At 36.0% G+C, this 19857-nt stretch overlaps 3 protein-coding genes across 6 annotated transcripts; 2 read left to right on the top strand and 1 right to left on the bottom strand.

Annotated features, from left to right (window-relative positions):
* Positions 1-5: 5 nt before the first annotated feature.
* Positions 6-2845, bottom strand: LOC131005985 (photosynthetic NDH subunit of lumenal location 1, chloroplastic). Its single transcript, XM_057933127.1, has 8 exons — positions 2703-2845; positions 2530-2617; positions 1405-1506; positions 1059-1132; positions 860-982; positions 700-771; positions 505-601; positions 6-264 (listed from the first exon to the last, which is right to left on the bottom strand). The coding sequence occupies exons 1-8, from the start codon at positions 2754-2756 to the stop codon at positions 161-163; spliced, it is 714 nt and encodes a 237-aa protein (XP_057789110.1). The 5' UTR covers positions 2757-2845; the 3' UTR covers positions 6-160.
* Positions 2846-3739: 894 nt separating this feature from the next.
* On the top strand, positions 3740-15010 carry LOC131005863 (uncharacterized). Of its 3 annotated transcripts, XM_057932964.1 has the most exons (19): positions 3769-3849; positions 3943-4150; positions 4751-4830; positions 5096-5146; positions 6029-6547; positions 6631-6888; positions 7161-7226; positions 7498-7674; positions 8288-8339; positions 8412-8693; positions 9282-9392; positions 10445-10636; positions 10838-11113; positions 11608-12225; positions 12668-13167; positions 13246-13306; positions 13388-13456; positions 13900-14362; positions 14571-15010. In XM_057932964.1, exons 2-18 carry the CDS (start codon positions 3968-3970, stop codon positions 13969-13971), a joined length of 3567 nt encoding a protein of 1188 aa, XP_057788947.1. In that variant the 5' UTR covers positions 3769-3849; positions 3943-3967; the 3' UTR covers positions 13972-14362; positions 14571-15010. The 3 variants fall into 3 exon arrangements, with proteins under 3 accessions (XP_057788948.1, XP_057788949.1, XP_057788947.1); XM_057932965.1 differs by having other exon boundaries at positions 3740-4150; XM_057932966.1 differs by lacking the exons at positions 6029-6547; positions 6631-6888 and having other exon boundaries at positions 3765-4150.
* Positions 15011-15792: 782 nt separating this feature from the next.
* LOC131005988 (glutathione S-transferase DHAR2-like) lies at positions 15793-19809 on the top strand. Of its 2 annotated transcripts, XM_057933140.1 has the most exons (6): positions 15793-17394; positions 17523-17613; positions 17717-17860; positions 18620-18737; positions 18819-18959; positions 19502-19809. In XM_057933140.1, exons 1-6 carry the CDS (start codon positions 17337-17339, stop codon positions 19586-19588), a joined length of 639 nt encoding a protein of 212 aa, XP_057789123.1. In that variant the 5' UTR covers positions 15793-17336; the 3' UTR covers positions 19589-19809. The 2 variants fall into 2 exon arrangements, with proteins under 2 accessions (XP_057789123.1, XP_057789122.1); XM_057933139.1 differs by having other exon boundaries at positions 17231-17394; positions 18819-19809.
* The last annotated feature ends 48 nt before the right edge of the window (positions 19810-19857 follow it).

The raw sequence follows: 19857 nt of genomic DNA, 5'->3' as shown, positions 1-19857 counted from the left end.
CGATATGCAACGAAAGTGAAGTATATATACTGAAAATGTACCTTGAGTAGTTTATTTGGTATACAAGATTTAACATGTTGCATCAAAGAATATCACCATATACAACTGACTAATAGTAATACAACAACTCCATATGAGAGATTGTGATCAATAGAGCAATTTAGATCTCCATCACTTTGAAAGAGTCGGCCACCACTTTAAGCATGTTCCTATATCTTCTCCACCGCCTCTGATTCGCTCCGACTATCAACGTGTAGTATCTCCCTGCACAAATCCATAGAATTAAGGAGAGTCTCTGGTGCTCTAACATGGAGTTATGTTAATCGGGTTTTGGGCTTCTATCGTTTAGTTTTACAAGTGGTTGCAGTGAAAAACGAACCTAGCATGGCATGGTAGATTCTGCAGTTTACAGCATAACTCCTGAGGTTTCTAATGTAATAACAAGTTGAAGATGGATTTGAGCTCATCTCAACATAAAATGGGTAGAGGGGAACTTTGTCATACCATTTCCAATGGCGATTGTTGCAAAAGCTGCTCTTGAAAAATTTGGGGACGTCAGTACGTATTCAAATGTCCAGTAGTTTCTACCATCGATATTTTTCTGCACTCAAAAGATTAATCTGAATCAAATGACTTCACGTACCCTATAAGCATATCGGATGAGAGAGAGGAGCTGAGATGGTGAAGGGGAAAAGGTACCTCTTGCATGTCCAATAAATCTGCAACTTGATTTGGTGCTGAGTATACGTCGTTTATAAGATGGAAAACAACCTTGTAGCAACAAACTAATGTTATACTAGAGATATTCAGCCAGATCTTCCCAAAAGAAAGCAAAGAATCTGGAGATGTTGGTATTCACCTCGTCCATTGGTCCTAGATCGCGGACATCAGTCTTATTCGTTGGAATGAAACTCAATCTCACGTTTTGCAGTTGTAGGGATCTGTCTTTGAATGCCGAATCATGACCTAAGAAGTCAAAATCCTGTGGTGGAAATTATGGAGAAAAAGAAGGATTATAAACTTGCTTCTAGCAGCCTAACTAAGCTTGTAGAACTTACTCTCCAATCTGAGGGATAGTAATACGAATATCCATCAACTTTATCGACAAATATATCATACTTTGCTGGTATTTCTGCATCACCAAATATAGAGATCTAGTTCAGAAACTAGTTACAAATAGCAAGAATGTCAAGGACTGGTCTTCTGTTCAAAGAAAGCTATAGAAAATAGCATTCATTTTGATGACATTAGAGTTGAAAAACATTAACAGAAACATCACCTTTGGAAATATGTATAACAAATACTTTAAATGATTGATAGAATGCAGACTATGTAAATTCCTGACAGAATATTAGCATTGGGATATTTTGTATTTGGAATTTGAATAATGAGCTTTGGAGATACCTTCTGCTAGAAGAAGGTTTGGTCGTAGCGGATTCAATGTGAGGGCTCCCATACCAAGTATAAGTGCTCTCCTTTTGCAGTTTCCAGAAACAGCACACTGAGCTGATAGAGAAGTAAAGGACGCAATTATTTTCTGCCATTTTATTGCTCGTCAGTAGATTTCTTGATTTGCTATAAAACAACCAGATTACATCCAGCTACAAACGCATCTTATGCTAATTGCTAAGCATACATCAAGAATCTTTCTTAACCAGAAATCCGAAGGTAATAGCAGGAGCAGATGAAAGAAAAACTAACACCACAACAACGACGTAGTAGTAGTATTGCTGATAACACATTGGTGATGACAACTATGAATAATGGGTCAAAATATGTGAGCATAATATATGTGCTAATGCGTGTACATATATTTTGGATGAATCTACATTCACACAGACACACTCAGGCATAAGGTTGACACAAAATGTAGTAAACAAAGTTCAGATGCTTCTTTACTGAAAACTATAGATACACTTCCTTCACAAGGGAAAAGGGGGCATTTTGGTTTGAGTTCTCCAGCTTACTCGAAACACTAGAGAGCTCGAGGCAGAAAACATTCTCCTCACTTAAGCTAAACAAACCCGAATCATGGCTTTTGAAGAGAAAGTAATCCAAAAGACCATAAATTGTTAAGTTCCACTTCTGTTAGAAACTGATTTTTCTTTAATCAATTCTCTCTTCATAGACTTGATTAGCCTGAAGCACTGGTGTATTTTGAGGAACCTTAGATGATGATGCATAAATATCATTTCCAACTATATATTTTTCTCTATTTCGTTACACTATGAAACAATAATAGCATTAGCAGACTTGATCACAGCACAATTCAAGATTATAGGACTAATGAAAATTAAGCTAAACCATTCCATAATCACAATTCACAACACATGATTCAAATATTCCAGAACTAATCAAAACAATTAACCTTAAACCTTAATCAGAGCACACGATTTGAGCACAAAATCCTTCAATTTTGCATTAAATCACATGAACCGAACAAAAATTCAACCCACATTCCGCAAACAGCCACCAAAAAACAAAAAAAAAATCGAAATCAAACCGAGTAAACGCCCATCGATTTCATACTTTCTTCGTCGAGAGCAGCGATCTTCGAGCACTTCGTGATCGAAACTGCGGCACATTCTGCCGGGCTAATCCAACCGCGCACTCCTAACTACAGATTGAAATATCTCAATTAATACGCGAAATCCAAATCTACGAGAATTATGCGACTCAAATGTGCGAAGCATCGGGCTCACGTTGTATGTGAATGGTTTAGAGGCGAAGTTGAGAGAGAGTGATGAAACCGCCATGTTAGAAGAGAAGAAGCAACTGAGCTTGCTTAGGTTTCTCTCTCTATCCTGTTATGGATAGTGCATGCACATTTCGACTGGTCAGGGAAACTATGCAGTTTATTGTCATTATATTTCTTTTATATTTATTTTGGTTTCATTTTTTTGAATATTTTTTTTTCATCTAAAACTTACATATCAAATAAATAAGATCTTTGATTAAATTAACTGAAGGGGATTTGCTTATTTTAAATTGTGAATTTATGAATTATGATGATAATGTAGAATATATTTTATGATGATGTACAAATATTTTACCAGTATTTAATGATTTAATCATTATTGTGTATACTGTATTTGTAACTTTTTATATGATAATGATAATTAAATGGTAGTATTAATTTTATGAATTTTAAAAATACTATAAAAATAATTTTTGTGCATTATATGATACAAATGCTAATTTCTTATATCCATTTTTTTTAATTTATCGATTTTATTAATGAATTTTTTAATTCTAAATCACAATTTGATCTCTAGCATTCAATTCAGTCCATATCTATCTACTCACTGAAACTCAATTTTGCTGTAAATATTTGAATTTTCCTGTAAATATAGCCAAAAAAAAAAAAACTGAAAGCTCATGTCTCAAATTACTAAACTCCAATTCATTTTTTTTCTTTACTAAACTTTAAATTTCTAGGTTAAGTAAAGTAATTTTTTTTTCTTTTGCAATTATTACATAAAAAAAACTCCAAATTTTAGATCAATTCTCCCAAATTTATTCAATTTAATCCACATCTATATACTCACTGAAACTCAATTTTCTTTGAATTTTCCTGTAAATATAATAAAAATAAATTGAAAGCACATGTCTCAAATTACTAAACTCCAACTCATTTTTTTCCACTAAACTTTAAAGTTCTAGGTTAATTAAAGTAAAAAGTATAGTTTTTTTTTTTGGCAATTATTACTTAAAAAAAAAAAACTCAAAATTTTAGATCAATTCTCCCAAAATTTCTCTCTCTCTCTCTCTCTCTCTCTCTCTCTCTCTCTCTCGATTGTTCACATTGGCCCTTGCGAGCTGCCGAGCTGTATCTTCAAGACTTCAACGGTAACTCCTCTCCTACTGTATATCACAATCGCAGCTCTCTCTCTCTAAACCTGCTTCGGAATCCGAATCGCAATCCAAATGCGTCATTTCTAGATACAGACCAACAGCAGCACACGTGATGTCGACCAGTTTCAGTCCTTCCAGAGCCCCCGCGATCTCCCGGATGCAATTGGGCGCCGCCTCCATGTCCCGTCTGCGATCTTCCTCCATCAAGAAGCCGCCGGAGCCGCTCCGCCGCGCCGTCGCCGATTGCTTGTCCGCCGCCGCTCCCTCGCAGGTCGAAGCGTCCAGGACTCTGCGGGTTTGGATTCTCAGCTTTCTCTCTTGCTCAATTTCCTTTCCTGCTGGTTTTGTTGTCTAATTGAGGGTTACTACTGCTGTGTTGTATTTCGAATTATGTGTCGTGTTATGCGGAGTGTAGATGTAGCGGGTGAATCGAGCTGGGGAGTGGTTTATTGATGTAGTTATTGAGCTATGGAGGTTTGGTTTTTGCAGAATGCTAGTGATCAAGATATTTAGATTCAATTTTTTAGCTTGGTTCGTTGTTTTGGCTAGTTTGTTTTTGTGTGTTTTTCATTTCTCCTCGTTCGATAGTACTTTTTGGTTGTAGTCCTTCAGATTGAGAAACATATGAAAATGCAAAATGGGATGTTCAGGTTTAATTCTTTTGGAGAATGGCATCATGCATTGCATGCTACTGCAGATGATGATCCTGAATGCAATGGCAAGAAGTCTAATTTATTTGAAATCCAGTTTTCAAGTGCTTCCCCCTGGATTTAATGCAGTAAACATGTGGATCGTTTTGATTTTTAACCTTGTGATGATTATTTGATGTATATGTTTCCAAGGGGTGTGTGACAGAGAAATGGCCTATGATATGAATCTGTTCATTACATGGCAGGATTACATGGCGGCACAGGCCACAATTGATTTGGCATATGGCATGATTCTAGAACACACTCTTGCAGAGAGGGAACGCAGGTACGCTTTTGCTGGTTGTTTGAAAAGTTGTTCAGCTAGTATCTTATCTCGTATGGATATAAAATTGCCTATTATACCATACACCATTCTCTGTGTCATCCTTTTGAAGGAGTTTTTCTTGATTATCTATCTAGGACGAAATTTTATAATTTCTATATTGCAGTTATTTCCTTACCTTTTGTGCATTGAAATGATTTTTTTTTCCCTTTATTTATTAGTGTTGCTATAAGAGTCACATCTCTTACTCTCTCTCTGCTCTAAACAGTCCTGCTGTGGTTGGAAGGTGTGTGGCGCTTTTGAAGCGATTTCTTTTAAGGTGATGGCATCTTATCTTATCATTGGACTGTTATCTTTCTGTTAGAAGCACTATCCATGAGAATTGAGTGTATGTGATCTTGACATATGCCTGAACGTTTCATATTCATAATGGATATGTGTTAATAATTACATTGCGTGATGGTTCACTCAACACTATGCAATACTGGGTGGTTACACTAATTCAGGCCTAGAGTTAAAACTTGTCGTATTCAGGCTTGTTAATAAGGAAAATTGATAAAAACATCTTTAGTAACCAGTTTTTTCTTATCTTGGTTGAGTGGTTGTGGGTTGGTGGGGACAACATCATATGATCTTAAAGCGCCTCTTGAAAATTCAGTATAGTTGTTTATAGTTTTTAGTGAGTTTGAATTACTTTTGGTGTTTCTTCGTTATGTAACCCTGATTTACTTCGTTGATTGAAAAACCCATGACTCCAGTAGTGGGTTACTGAAGTACTACAAATGGCGGTGGTGTAATTCTCTTTCATGATTAGACATTGATTGCTTTGAAACCTATATGCAATTTAATAATGCTATGAAATAGTGTGAATAGCCCGGAATCAAATCAGATCATGCAATTGTTGTATGAGTCCCTTTATTCTGTTAAGGTGGTGTCCGGTTTTTTGAAATCTTTGACTGCTGTGTGATTGTTTTGTTAATGTGGAAGATATTGGGGGGCTCTTCATCTATTGAATGTAAACTTCAGATTTGGTCCATTATGCTAATCTTTTGAGTTCTATTGCCTTCTCTGTCAATCACTGGTATATTCTTTTCTTCCTCTCTGACGACCGCGAAAACTTTTAAATGCTAGCCTATAAACAATCATCTTTATTGTTTAAATAGATAAAGATCTCATACGTGAGGTCTTTTATGCGTTGCAGATACAAGCCCAGTGAGGAGACTTTACTACAGATTGATCGGTTTTGTATTAGTATAATTGCTGAGTGTGATATGAGCCCACATCGGAAACTCTTGCCATGGTCGCGTTCATTAAGTCAACAATCGTTAAATCCAGCACCATCTACAAATGTAAATCCTTTGCCTGTTTCAAGCTTTGCATCTGGAGCACTCGTGAAATCTTTAAACTATGTTCGCTCTTTAGTTGCTCAATATATCCCAAAACGTTCGTTCCAACCAGCTGCCTTTGCGGGAGCTGCACCTGCGTCAAGGCAATCACTGCCAACTCTGTCATCCTTATTGAGTAAATCATTCAACTCTCAACTCAGTCCTGCAAATGCCAAGGAGTCTTTGGAGAGCAAGGATACATCTATTGCATCTGTTTCCGACTCTCCAATAACTGAAGAAGTTGATGAAATTGGAAATCTGGAGTTTATGGCACTTGATGTTTTCAGATGGCGCTGGTCAGGAGACCAACATCCATCACTTCTTTTGCCGAAGAGGTCTTCTTTTTCTGTTCAAGTTACTGTCATCCACTAATAACTGTATAGTTTATGTTTCAACTGCTGAAAGTACACACTTACAGTGATCAGATATCGAATCTCCAAGACATCCGCACTCATAATTTCCTAGAAGTGGGTGCAGCAGCTCTTCTTGTCGGGGACATGGAAGCAAAAATGAAGGGTGAAGCATGGAAAATATTCGGGAGTGCTGAGATGCCTTTTCTGGATCAACTGTTGCAGCCCTCACTGCTGACTACTCTTACCAATTCAAATTCAGCTTTTGCTCATTTGAGAGCAATAACAGCACTGAAACGCTCCAAGCAAGGGACTGATCAAATTTGGCACGTTTTTTCTTAATCCTATTATTGCATTGTTGTCTGGTTGTTTAATTTCTTGCCACTCATGTTTTGTGGATCATGTTATCAAGAATACCATACTATATGATTGCATCTTTACCTGTTCCATTGTGGAGTTAAAGTTTGTTTTGGATTTTATCAGTCTGTGGACATTTTTTTTTTCTGCTTGTTTATTTGTGAGATAATATGCTATCTGAACTTCTGACTCTAATATTGATCTGAGAATGACATATTTATATATATGTGTATATTTTCAGGGAAGATTCTCCTATGAGCACCTTTCGCCCGCGCGCAAGACCACTATTTCAATACCGTCATTACAGGTAAAAGGACTGTAGTTTTATACAGGGGTTCTTAATCATCAACTTATTGTCAGATGACTATGTCTTGCCTGTTGCGAGTTCACTTGCATGCGAAAAAATAATTTATTTGTTGCTTGATTATCTCCTTACGAGAATATCCTCTTCTCTGGTAAACGTTTATTTCTGCATGGCAATTTACATTGTATGCATCACATGCCTTGTCGTGTTTGAATTAGTCACTTTAAATTTCTATTACTTGTTTGATTGAATCTCAACCTTTTGATGGTGCCAGTGAGCAACAACCCTTGCGATTAAATCCCGTGGAGGTATGTGAGGTTATTGCTGCCGTTTGTTCTGAGACTTCTAATGTCAAATCCAATCAGTTAACTGTGTCATCTAAATTGAGACATAGCGGAAGGCCATCTATGGATGTGGCTGTCAGCGTTCTCGTCAAACTTGTAATAGACATGTACGTTCTACTACTTGTGCTTATGTCTTATGGCTCTGCGATATTGCATACAAGAGCACAGTCTCCCTCTCTCATTCTATATGCAAGCCTAAGAAAGCGGAATATATTATGGCATGCGTTATGACTTTGTAAATGAGATACCAAAGCAAGAAGATAGCTTTATATGTGATTTCTCTTTTCTCAATTATTTCAGCATTTTCTTCAATCATTTTTTTTGGTGTGTGTGGAGCTTTTTAGTTTACGATTTCTATTTTTCCATGCCCCCCTAATAAGTCTGTTTCTTGTACTGATCATTGACTAAGTGGCTTGACTGATTTGGCTATTTATTTAATGACGGAGCAATTCAACCGATTCTAAAATAGAGACCATTTCAATATTTATTAATTGTTGTAATTCAGGGTCATTTTGACATTTATTATATCATCAAAAATATGGATTTGCACTATTAACTGCAGCATAAGTGACTGATTTTTGCAATTCACTGCCAATTTATCTAAGTACATTTGACTAAATTTGCTTTGTTAAAGCCTTTTTAGGGTGGACAGTTATAACCATAGCTGACAGTACTTTTAACTAGCAGCTAAACTGATTTCACCCCTGACATGTTTTGCAGGTATGTTTTAGATTCTGAGACAGCTGCTCCTCTCGCTCTATCCTTGCTAGAGGTATTGCTTGTTTTTCTCATGATCATAAGTTGAGCATATAAGAAATCTAATTGTTTTCTTCTGACATTGTAGGACATGCTAAATTCTCCTCGAGTGATGTCAAAAACTCGGGCTTTTGATTTAATTATTAACCTTGGAGTGCATGCACATTTATTGGAGCCTCCAACACTTGATGGTTCCACAATGATTGATGAACAGTACTCCCAGGAAGCATACTTTGACAATGGAACTCAAGATTCAACAAATGGGATAAAAACTGACTTTTTCAGGAAAACAGGAAATTCTTCAGCTATTGAGAAGTTTGAATGTTGGATTTTGGGCATTCTCTTTGAGGTTCTGCTTCATCTTGTGCAGGTATCCATTTGTGATAATTTAAAGATTTGTAATGGCTGATTATTTCTTTTAATCTTTATGTCTTTTGGGTTTCTGATTCTTTGAATCGTCTATTATATGATCTTTATGAGCAATCACGTCACCTTTTTTGCCTCTACTTTCAACCTCATGCCATATCACTTTAGATTTAGATCAAATAATTAAAGGCTTTATATGGCCATTTAGGATGTAAAAAGTAATTATATGAAGATCCTTATGAGGTTAGAACTTGTAGATCTTGAACAATGCACATGTTATCATCTGAACAGTGCCCAGTAGACAGATCTTACTGAAACTTAGAGAGAATATATCACAAACTGAAGAAAATCTAGAAAGCAGCCCTTTAGGTGTCGTAGCCAAAGTTGGATGCTGCTGGATGAACAAGAAAGCATATTATTTGTATGGTACTAAGAACCATAGTTCATGCTTGGTCCAATCTTTCTTTTTCTTCTTTTGTGGTTTGGTTATGTAGACCCTTTAATTTTCTTTTTTCAGATAAAAAGGTGATCTTATAAGATCCTATGTCGTATTCTTATTAACATTTCCTACTTGACTACATGCATTTCACAGATAGAAGAGGAAGAAGAGGCTGTGTGGGCTTCTTCCTTGAGCTGTTTACTGTACTTTGTTTGCGATAGAGGCAAGATTCGGCGAAGTAGATTAAAAGGCCTTGACATTAGAGTGAGTATTTCATCGATCCGGATTTCTTGTAATCTACTAATTGCCGATCATGTCTTTATACCAACGTACTTTATTGATGGGAATCAGCTGACCTTATTTATTGGATGGTGATTGTCTGTGGAACATGATCTTCCTGAAACATTATTTGTTGGTACTGCTGAGACCCAACATTTAATATAGTACTTGCATAACATATTAACTGAGACGTGTGTCCTGTAGCAATCTCTAGAAAAGCTGTAAAAGGATAAACAGAAATCTGACAAACAGGAGCAAGGAAGTGGGTCCTAGAATCTTCTGGGCCTGAGATCTACCACATAATTATTATGAATTTTGTAAGAGAAACCAGAGATTGTAACTTGAGTAAAATTGATGGTTGAGATGAATATGATAGAGAAAGAATGACAACGTCAGAACTCTAACGAATAAGAGATCCCTTCTGACTCCAAACTGAGCGTAAGACAGGCAGTAGCTTCAAGATGAAGGAAGCATGCCTCTTTTACTACAACGACTTTATCTTGGTTGACTTTTTTAATAACAATGGTACTCTGAATTGAGGTGCTAGAAGGATTGCATGTGTGTGAGTAGTAGGTTTACGAGAATATGATCTTGGAGCATAATCACATCTAGTTGTGGAATTTGCATTTTTTGTATTGTGCAGGGTGTGCATCTAATTAAATAATTGAACAAAGTTAGAATAGAAAGATGAGAGTGTTACTCTAAAAAAACTCTGTGATGCAAAATGGATTATTATCTTGAGATGTGTAGAATTGATCAGAAATGGTAATGGACGGCCAAAGTAAAACTGAATCAATGTTCGATTATATTTTCCATCAATTTCTAAATTATAGTTAGACAAATGATGAATATTATGCATAAAAAGAAAAAGAAAAAAGAACTATGTACATTTATCTGTGTAGGCCTACAGAATCTCCTGACAGATTATAGAACTACAAGTGTTCTAAAGGACATATTATCTTTCCAGAAATTTAACTCTGTTTGTTCCACATGTTTTTCTTACCTCAAAACTTTTCCTGCTTTTTGTTTCCTTACAGGTCATTGAAGTATTGATGAAGATCAGTAGAAAAAACACTTGGGCAGAAATAGTCCATTCCAAGCTTATCTGCATGATGACGAACCTTTTCTATCAAATGCCTGAGGAACCTGATAAAAATGTTCTAGCTAGTCCTTTGTTTCTTGTTAACCAAGTTGATCTAATTGGTGGAATTGATTTTATATTTGGGGAGGTATGATATAATTAGTTTCTATATGCCAGATTTTATTTATAAGGATGATATATACCAAGATTTTTAGGAACTAGTATTACCTACTTGTGAGTTCTCATAACGTTTTTGTTTCTTGTCAGAAAAGAAAAAGATATACATATAATTTTGACCCAATTTACAAGGATATATTGTTGAATTTTCATATTCATTTGGCCAATGCAGTTAGTGCTGTCGACCTCAAGAGAAGAGAGGAGAAATCTATATCTGGTGATTTTTGACTATGTTCTGCATAAAATAAATGAGGGCTTTATAGCCGCTGGAGTTTCCGAGTACAGTGATGATGAGGTTCGACCTATTGCTACCTTGCTAGTGCTTGCTGATGCACCCGAAGCACTGCATAGTTCTGTCAAGTTGGGAGTTGAAGGTATTGTAGAACTGTTGAGGAGATCAATCTCTGCATCATTGTCCACATATCCTAATAATGACCGGCTTTTGATGGTATATTTCACACTTGACTTTGACTTTGTCATACAGCTGTACTGTTATAATTTTATATTGATTTCATATCGTACTTGTATTCAGCTCTATATGTGAAAAAGTTACTGAATAATCAGGGTATGAGTTTCTTATTCTCTCTATTTGTAGTTGAGCGCTTGATGAGTTTGGTAAGTTCTTTCTAGAGGATCTTTATATATGGATCTCTCAAGTGTGAGGTAGGGCTAAATGGGATCGATAATCAAATGTAAAGGATTGTTAAGGGTTGGAAGCAACATTTTGATGATTATATGGAAAGGATAATATAAACTCACCGGTGGATTTACTGGATTTCCATGTTAGGGAGCTGCCAGGAAAGATAACATATATATGTTTCTATAGTATAATGTTCAAGTACCTCATATTATTGGATGGAATAATCACATGTTTGATATTTGATATGCTGAAATCCTGATAGATATTTTTTCCTTGTGCATTAAATTATTCTCCTCTTGCAGTTATTGGAGAAGATTGTTGAGAAATTTGATGCCCTTATAGGATCATATACTCGTGTAGACAAAGAGTTCACCCAAATGATTAAGATCACAAAATCATTAAAATCTATTGAAAGCATTGGTGGAGTTCCTGGAAATGCTGCTATGAGTGCAAAGCTTTGCTGGACCACTTTACATTCTCTTCTTCACTCTGAACGAATATGTTATCGCCAGAATGGGTATTTGTGGTTGGGGGACTTGCTGATTGCAGAAATTAACAGAGAAGGAGATCTGAGTCTCTCGAGCGTCAAAAACTTGGAGCAGAAAATTTCGCTTGCTGGAGTTAATGATTATTCAGCATCGTTAGATATCCCTTTACCTATTTGGCTTATGTGTGGACTTCTCAAGTCAAAAAATAACCATATTAGATGGGGCTTTCTGTTTGTTCTGGAGAGGCTGCTGATCCAGTGTAAATTTTTGCTGGATGAAAAGGAAGTCCAACAGGTAATGCGTAGTCAAACTACGGACCGTAGACATGACAAGAGTCGTCTCCAGAAGGCAAATGCGGTGATAGATATCATGAGCTGTGGCTTATCGCTGATGGCTCAGGAAAATGAAACTGATCGAATGAATATTTTAAAGGTAATCATAATTACTCTGCTTCATTTAATCATACATATCTAATATGAAGGGCATAGAATCTCCAATATTCCTTGATTATGTGTATCCTCGTTTCTTTGAATTAATGGAGATGCCAGTGGGATTTCTTGCATGTTGCTTGTCAATGACCATTGCCAGTTTTTTTTATTGGTTCATGGGAACATATGCCAGAAGAAATCCCTTTCCTTTATTTTGAATTTATTGGTTTTAGGGCTTAGGCCTTGCTGCGTGTAGGATTGTGCCCATACTGGTGTTACAGCACAACTGTCGCTGCATACACTGCCTGACTGTTGTTCTGATCCTATCCATACTTCTAATACATTTCTCTTCCTGGATACATCACAGATAAAGAATAATTAGCTATACAATTTTTTGTGCTGCTTATTTTCTAATGCTCATATTTTTCTTGGACATGCATGTACAGATGTGTGATATTCTATTGTCTCAACTGTGCTTGAAAGTTGCAAATACTGCTGCAACAAAGTTCGGAGATACAATGCACCGGCAAGATTCCATGAATTTAGAAAGAATGAAAAAGTCAGATAGGGCAGAACGACCCTCCATAGCAGAGAACATTGATCACAGTGATTTTGTTGGAAGTCCTAGCACCAAAATTGGAAAAAATGTGCAGATTCCAATCCGCGATACTGCATCCATGGCAGCCCTGCTTCTTCGTGGACAAGCCATTGTACCCATGCAGTTGATTGCTCGTGTTCCAGCTGCATTATTTTATTGGCCTTTGATCCAGCTTGCTGGTGCTGCTACAGATAATATTGCATTAGGCGTCTCTGTAGGTAGCAAAGGGAGAGGAAATCTTCCAGGTGGCACATCAGATATAAGAGCTACACTTCTCTTACTTTTGATTGGTAAATGCACAGCAGATCCTGCTGCTTTCAAAGACGTTGGTGGAGAAGAATTCTTCCGGTAAACTATCACCTTCTACTCACTGTTATTTGAGTTTATTTTGAATTACTTTTTTATATTTGTATGTATATTTTCCAGGGAATTGTTGGATGATACAGATGCAAGAGTGGCATACTACTCTTCAACTTTTCTTTTGAAGGTAAGTATTGGGTGTCTTTCGCTGATTTTGAACAATGAAATTTGAAGATATTAAACTAATTTAAACTTTTATATCTCACAGAGAATGATGACTGAGGAACCAGAGAGTTACCAGCGCAAACTTCAAAGTCTTGTTTCAAGGGCTCAACAGGTGCATTCTTGTATAATATAATGTTTCATCGGTAGAAATTTATGGCTTCTTTTGGAAGTCTATTGTTGGGTTTTTCCATTAAATAAATCTTGTGTGATAATTATTCACTGTGACCAGCCAATAAAGTTTGGTCACTATTAAAGAAAGTCTGGTGCCACCGTGCCAGTAAGCTGCAACAAAGCACACTGTCAAAGTTAGACTATAATGCTTCCTGTATGAGAATGCAACTTTATGCTACAGCTTAGGTTACCCTTTTCTATTACCCAAATTAGGTCCAAAGTAGAATATATTATCACACCACTGAGGTAAGAGGTTGGACTCATTTGATCCCAGTGTTTTCGTTCGGGTCTTTTATATGCTTTTGGAACTCTTTTATGTAAAAGTTCTTTTATGATCCTGATTTCGGTACTGATGCTTGAGGTACTTTGTACTTCTATTTACAGAGCAACAATGAAAAGCTATTGGAAAATCCGTACCTCCAGATGCGTGGCTTGCTTCAGCTGTCAAATGAGTAGCCATATATTTCACTTTCAGCTACCTGAATGAAAACCTACCCTTTCTGTTTTACCTGGCCTGATAAGAAATTCACTTCATGTCTCCTGATACTCATTTTCTGTCTACGGTGGCGAATCTATGGTTAAGCTGTGAAATAGCTAATGCCTCTTTTATCTCGGTTCAAACAAATTGGAAGTTGAGCTCTAGTTCTGTTGAGCACGAAAGAATTAGAGGCATAATAGAATCAGAGGCAATTTACTCAGAGCTGCTGGGAAAACCCACATAAATGAAGTAAAGCCTTTTTTTTTTGTGGCTCGTGATTCTCAAATGGCTGCATATTTTATTTAGCCAGCAAAAGCTGCTTCTACATGCTGAAAGTTGGCAAATATCTGGTGCTTCTGCCATCTTCAGGTACTTATGCCAATCTCCCATTTCAATTTATTCCAACATACATCTTAGAGCACATGTACTTGTATTCGAAAGTACATGTATAAATCTCATATTCAGATTGTAGGTTAGACATTCTGTACCATTGTCTGCAATCCATCTAATCCTTTATTTGTAGGTAAAATATTCTTCCAAGTCTTGCATGACTAATCTTCGATTTTGTTGCTTGCAGTCATGGGGGTTTATTTTTCAATAACACCAATGTCTCTAAACTGGAGAACTTGTTTGGTGTCATTACTAGTCCAGATTGCAAAGTCTTTCCATAGAAGCACCCATCTCAGTTTTCATCGGTGCATTTTCTGAAGGGTTCGCTGTCTTGATACAGACGAGTAGATTGTGTATAGCATCGTCACCCAACTCGATTCCCCGGGTTGGAGCACCATTTTGTACATACATGTGTGTTGGGTGTGTTTTTTGGGTGCTCAAGTTTTGGTTAGAAATTGTAGTTCAATTTTTGTTCCTCCATTCATTGCTTAGGTAAAAGGCTGAGAGAGCTCAAAAGTGCAGCGCAAATTTTGTTTTTGAAGGTCACATCTTCAACTTCACATTCTCTAACATGTATGTAGCTTCAATTTCTAACATGTAATTATTATTTTATTGTTTTTCTGTCTATGTTCATGTAAGTGTTGCTACAATTCTTTGTGTGCTTGATTGATTATTGCCTTTGCTTAGTACTCCCTCCGTCCCAAACGAAATGTCATATTTCTTTTCGGCACGGAGATTAAGAAATGTGTATAAAGTAGATAAAGTGGGTTGGTGGAAATTATTTAAATATTAAGTATAGAAAGAGAGTGTATTGCCAAAAAAGAAAATAGGACATTTCGTTTGGAACAGTCCAAAAAAGAAAACAAGACATTTCGTTTGGGACGGATGGAGTACTATTTTGTATCGTATTTTGTTTTAGGAAAGGTATTAATTGGCCCATGACCTACAATGAAGGTATGAATTGACCCCTAACCTACTTATTCTTTTATTAACAGAAAACCCCTTAAAACTTATAGGGTGCGTTCTTTTTTGTTTTAAAATTATCATGGGAAAATGAGGGATAACCAAAATTTCACCCTTTAAATCATTTTTTTCTTTTCTCTCATTTCATACTTGATCTTTACTTATTCCTCATTTTCACTACAAAAGAAGGATAATATTATCCATCGTTTGTAGTGAAAATGAGGAATGAGTAACAGTCAAGTAGGAAATGAGGGAAAATATTGGAATAATTTAAAGAGTGAAATTTTGTTTATCCTTCATTTTCTCATGATAAATTTACAACCAAAGAGATCACTGAAATATAAGTTTTTTTTTTTTTTTTGGTGTGTGTCTTTTGGGCATAGATTCTTATAGGCTTATTTTGTTGATGATTCTCGATTGTACATGCTGAATTTTACTTATTTTCTTTTCTTTTTCATCTCTAGCTTGTGTATATGTTCTTATTGTGAGATGTGTCTAGATCTGATTTAAATCCGTATTCAATGATGTATTTACAATAAAAATGTGGATTTGGATCACATTTAAAAAAATGTAGATTTGGATCTTGATTTTTTTATTATAAAGAAGTCATTGAAATACGAGTTTAGATCTGGATCTTGGATTCATTATTTTCACGCAAGTGTTTGTCTTCGAAATTTATCTTTGATTTCTACGGAAAAAAAAAAAAATCTTTGATCGGGCTTCCATTTCCTTTAAATAACCAAATTTACGTTCATTTCCAGTTCACGTATTACTATTTCACCCTCAATCTAATAAAATTTGTTTGTTGATTTTTGTAGCCGCAAACAAGAACTAGAATTATCAAATTTAAGTACATTTCAAAGTTCTTTTTAATATACTCGTAGCCACTATATATTTTTTTTGAATTAATTTATAATATTAAATAAAGAAATTAAAAGGCCGCGGCACAGGGGACTCGAATCCAAGACACGCATATACGCACTTGTAGCAGCTATTTATAGTTGCCAATAGTTAGCTCAATTTATATATTTACAATAAATATCATTCAAATACCCAATTATAAGTTGAGTCACAAATATGTTCTAAATTATTAATAATATTAGTCAAAAGTCTAAATTATCAAATTTGTAATAAATATGTTCCAAGTTACGTTTTCTATCACAGAAAGATTACATGTATTTTTATGTTTTCATTTCACAATGATACTATGAGTTCGAAATGTATTTCGTCTGGGTGTCATTTATTTCCACACAAATTTTATCACATTCAAGAAGCTTTTTTCTTCATTTACTTTAAAGTACATTATTTTCAAAAAAAAAAAAATTAAAAAATAGTATTTCTACATTTACATTATTAAATGTGGTATTTCTATAGTGTATTTTTTTTTTGTTATTACAGTATTAATTGATATCGCAACTTACGTGAGTCAGAGGATTTTTTAGGACAATAACTTAGGTTGATTTGGAAATTAGGACAAAACTTTCGGACTTGTAAAAATAGGACACTAATTAATAAGCGTTGCACCCGCATGACATTTATGAGTCAATTATTGAATTTTGAGACTTTTTTGCACGGACTAAGCACATGACAATCCGCACGGAGAGGTTGATTATGTGGCAAGCACATCATTTTTAAGGCTCCAGATAGGATGTCATGTGCTTGGTCCATGCGGAAAAGTTCGAAAATTCGATAATTTTTCAAGAAATGCCTACGAGTGCAACACTTATTAATTAATGTCCTATTTTTACAAGTTTGAAAGTTATTGTCATAATTTCTAAATCAACCTAAGTTACTGTCCTAAAAAACCATCTGACTCCAACTTACGTCGTGTAAAACGTGGAGCGACTTTGTACATAAAATAAAAAATACATAAATACACTTTTTGCGGCCACTGTGTCTTCATCACTCTCCCACACTTCACTCTCACATCCCATTCTCGATTCTTCTCTCTCATCTGTCTGCTAGAGGTTTTCACAAACACCTTCTACCCATGGCTGTCGAGATCTGCGTCAAGGCTGCTGCTGGAGCCCCCGACATTGTCGGAGACTGTAATTTTTCCAATTTCGTCTACAATCTTCACTTTACGCAACACACACACACACAATCAGTGCTCGTGAATTCCTTTTTTTTTTTTTTTTTTTTTTTTTTTTCTGATAAATAGTTTTTGCTATCTTAGGCCCCTTTTGCCAGAGGGTGCTGCTGACTTTGGAGGAGAAGAAAGTCGAGTACAAGCTGCATTTGATCAGCTTCGACGCCAAGCCCCAGTGGTAATTTGCTCAAAACGCTGCCGAATTCAGGGATTTTTTGGAGAGGTTTAACTAGTTTTTGTTTTATTTTTTTATTTTATTTTTTATTATGGGGATTTGTTAGGTTTATGGAAGTGAATCCAGAAGGGAAGGTGCCGCTCATAAAGTTGGATGACAAGTGGATTTCTGATTCTGATGTTATTGTTGGTATTTTGGAGGAGAAATACCCAAATCCGTCTCTCGCTACTCCAGCTGAAGTCTCCTCAGTGTATGATTTCCCCCCTTTCAGTTTCATTCTTGTGTTTATATATATGCATGTGAGTTATCATCTAGTGTATTTCTTGGATGTGGTATTATATTGGTGCATTCTTGGTTATGGAATGGGAATGTGATGTTTGGATTTGGTGTTTTGAGGGTGTTTGGCTGAGCTTATTTTAGAGAGCTTATAAGATGTAATATCTCGAGAGCTTATAAGTTGGCAAAGTGTTTGGATAATTGAGCCTATAAGCTAGAGAGATAATTGTGAGTTAGAGAGAAAATTGAATAGAGATGAAATTAAAAGAGTATATGTTTGAAATAAAAAATTATAGTAGAGTTATTTTTGTAAAATGATTGCTGCTTATAAGATTATGAAGAAGTAAGTTGGGATTGGGAAACTTATTTTTTGGGAGCTTATTAGGAGCTTATTTTACCAAATACTTTTCAAGAGCTTATAAGCTGTTTTAAGGAGCTTATAAGCTCAACCAATTGTCGATTCTTGTTTTGGTTGTGGTTGGAGGCTTTGATGTAGTGAACTTTTCTTCCCTTTATAATCTAGAGTGAAGAAAATGCTTGGGCTTTGTGAATCATTTCAAAACAGAGTGTTTTCTGTTTTTGCTGTTTGCTTTGGATCTTCTATGTCTATATGAAAGTAACTGTTTTTCCTGCTTCTATGCATTTGTGAAATAGATTTATGCTTCTGCAGTTTGATCATGTGTTTTTTTTTTTTTTTTTGTTTTTTCCTTGTTTTGCCATCATATTTTTGCAGTGGCTCCAAGATATTTTCTTCCTTCGTCAAATTCCTGAAGAGCAAGGATCCCAGTGATGGATCAGAACAAGCTCTGCTCGACGAATTGAAGGCGCTAGAGGAGCACCTGAAGACTAAGGTGGTGAATTAGTGTGTTAAGGATGAAAATATAAGGGGAAGAAGGTGAATATAATTCACATTGTTTGTCTTTGCTACTCAGGGACCGTATATCAATGGAGAAAACATTTCTGCTGCTGATTTGAATTTGGCACCTAAGCTTTACCATCTTGATGTGACGCTTGGCCATTTTAAGGGTTGGGCTATTCCTGAAAGCTTGACTCATGTGCACAATTACAAGAAGGTATTTCAATATATTATTACCAATCTGTTTCCTTGTGGTCTTCTCTCCTTTTGCAATATGTGGATCGATGCTCAATACTTGGGACAATTAAGTACAATTTATCGGGTTTGACTGAGCCTAGACCTCAATATTCAAAACATATGCTTATCTGACAACTGATATTGTTTCTCAAGATATTGCTTTAAGTTATAAATGAGCTTCAAATACATTGCCAAATCATGAATATGTGGGCATTATGTGGTTTGTAAAATCGATCCCTTTTGTTAAGGTAAATGTGTCTCGTTTCAAGATTGAACTTGTACTTCAGCATTGCCCTTCAAAGTATCAATAATGGTTGTAATGTGGAAGCTCTCTGAAGCATTTCATGTCACATCAAGCCTGTGATGATGCCTAATTGTTACACGAGCTTAAGAACTTCTTACTTACCAAGTATTGCTGGGCAGTCTTCAAAGTCGAGTCGAAATGTGAAAGATGAAGAACTCTTAGTCAATGTATATAAAACCAATACTCTGCTAATGTGTCCCTCCCTCTCTCCATCACAGCTGCTGTATTCTCGGGAGTCTTTCAAGAAAACACAGGCCGCAAAGGAGCATGTCGTTGCAGGCTGGGCGCCAAAAGTTAATGCGTGAGCTCGTCTTAATCTACCTACATCATAGAATCTGCTGCTATTGCCCACTTGACTACTTTAGCTGTAGAAATTCTGCAAGTCTTAGAATGCTTCTTGCAAATAATAATGCTTGATCGTTGTAAGTTGTCATAGACGACGACGTATTTGGATCTGTCAAGGGCTTTGCTTATCATGTATGTACTATGATGTTGTTGTTGAAGTAAGACTGTGTTTTATCGCTCATGTTTTCCAGTTCTAGTTTGCTGCAAATATGGCCAAAGAGTCACCCAT

The sequence above is a fragment of the Salvia miltiorrhiza genome, chromosome 1 (genome assembly GCF_028751815.1).
Source record: "Salvia miltiorrhiza cultivar Shanhuang (shh) chromosome 1, IMPLAD_Smil_shh, whole genome shotgun sequence".
NCBI classification, from domain to species: domain Eukaryota; kingdom Viridiplantae; phylum Streptophyta; class Magnoliopsida; order Lamiales; family Lamiaceae; genus Salvia; species Salvia miltiorrhiza.
This window is presented reverse-complemented; position numbering and strand designations above follow the sequence as displayed.

Bases quoted from the DNA above. Each gene is read 5' to 3' on its own strand.
- LOC131005985 (XM_057933127.1), bottom strand. From the start codon at position 2,756: ATGGCGGTTTCATCACTCTCTCTCAACTTCGCCTCTAAACCATTCACA. The intron at 983-1,058 runs GTAAGTTCTACA...TTTCCACCACAG, and splicing joins ACTATCCCTCAGATTGGAGA to GATTTTGACTTCTTAGGTCA. The intron at 772-859 runs GTGAATACCAAC...TGTTGCTACAAG, and splicing joins ATCTAGGACCAATGGACGAG to GTTGTTTTCCATCTTATAAA.
- LOC131005988 (XM_057933139.1), top strand. From the start codon at position 17,337: ATGGCTGTCGAGATCTGCGTCAAGGCTGCTGCTGGAGCCCCCGACATT. The intron at 17,614-17,716 runs GTAATTTGCTCA...GGGATTTGTTAG, and splicing joins TTCGACGCCAAGCCCCAGTG to GTTTATGGAAGTGAATCCAG. The intron at 18,738-18,818 runs GTGGTGAATTAG...TTTGCTACTCAG, and splicing joins AGGAGCACCTGAAGACTAAG to GGACCGTATATCAATGGAGA.
- LOC131005863 (XM_057932965.1), top strand. From the start codon at position 3,968: ATGTCGACCAGTTTCAGTCCTTCCAGAGCCCCCGCGATCTCCCGGATG. The intron at 6,889-7,160 runs GCACGTTTTTTC...GTATATTTTCAG, and splicing joins CAAGGGACTGATCAAATTTG to GGAAGATTCTCCTATGAGCA. The intron at 7,675-8,287 runs GTACGTTCTACT...CATGTTTTGCAG, and splicing joins GTCAAACTTGTAATAGACAT to GTATGTTTTAGATTCTGAGA.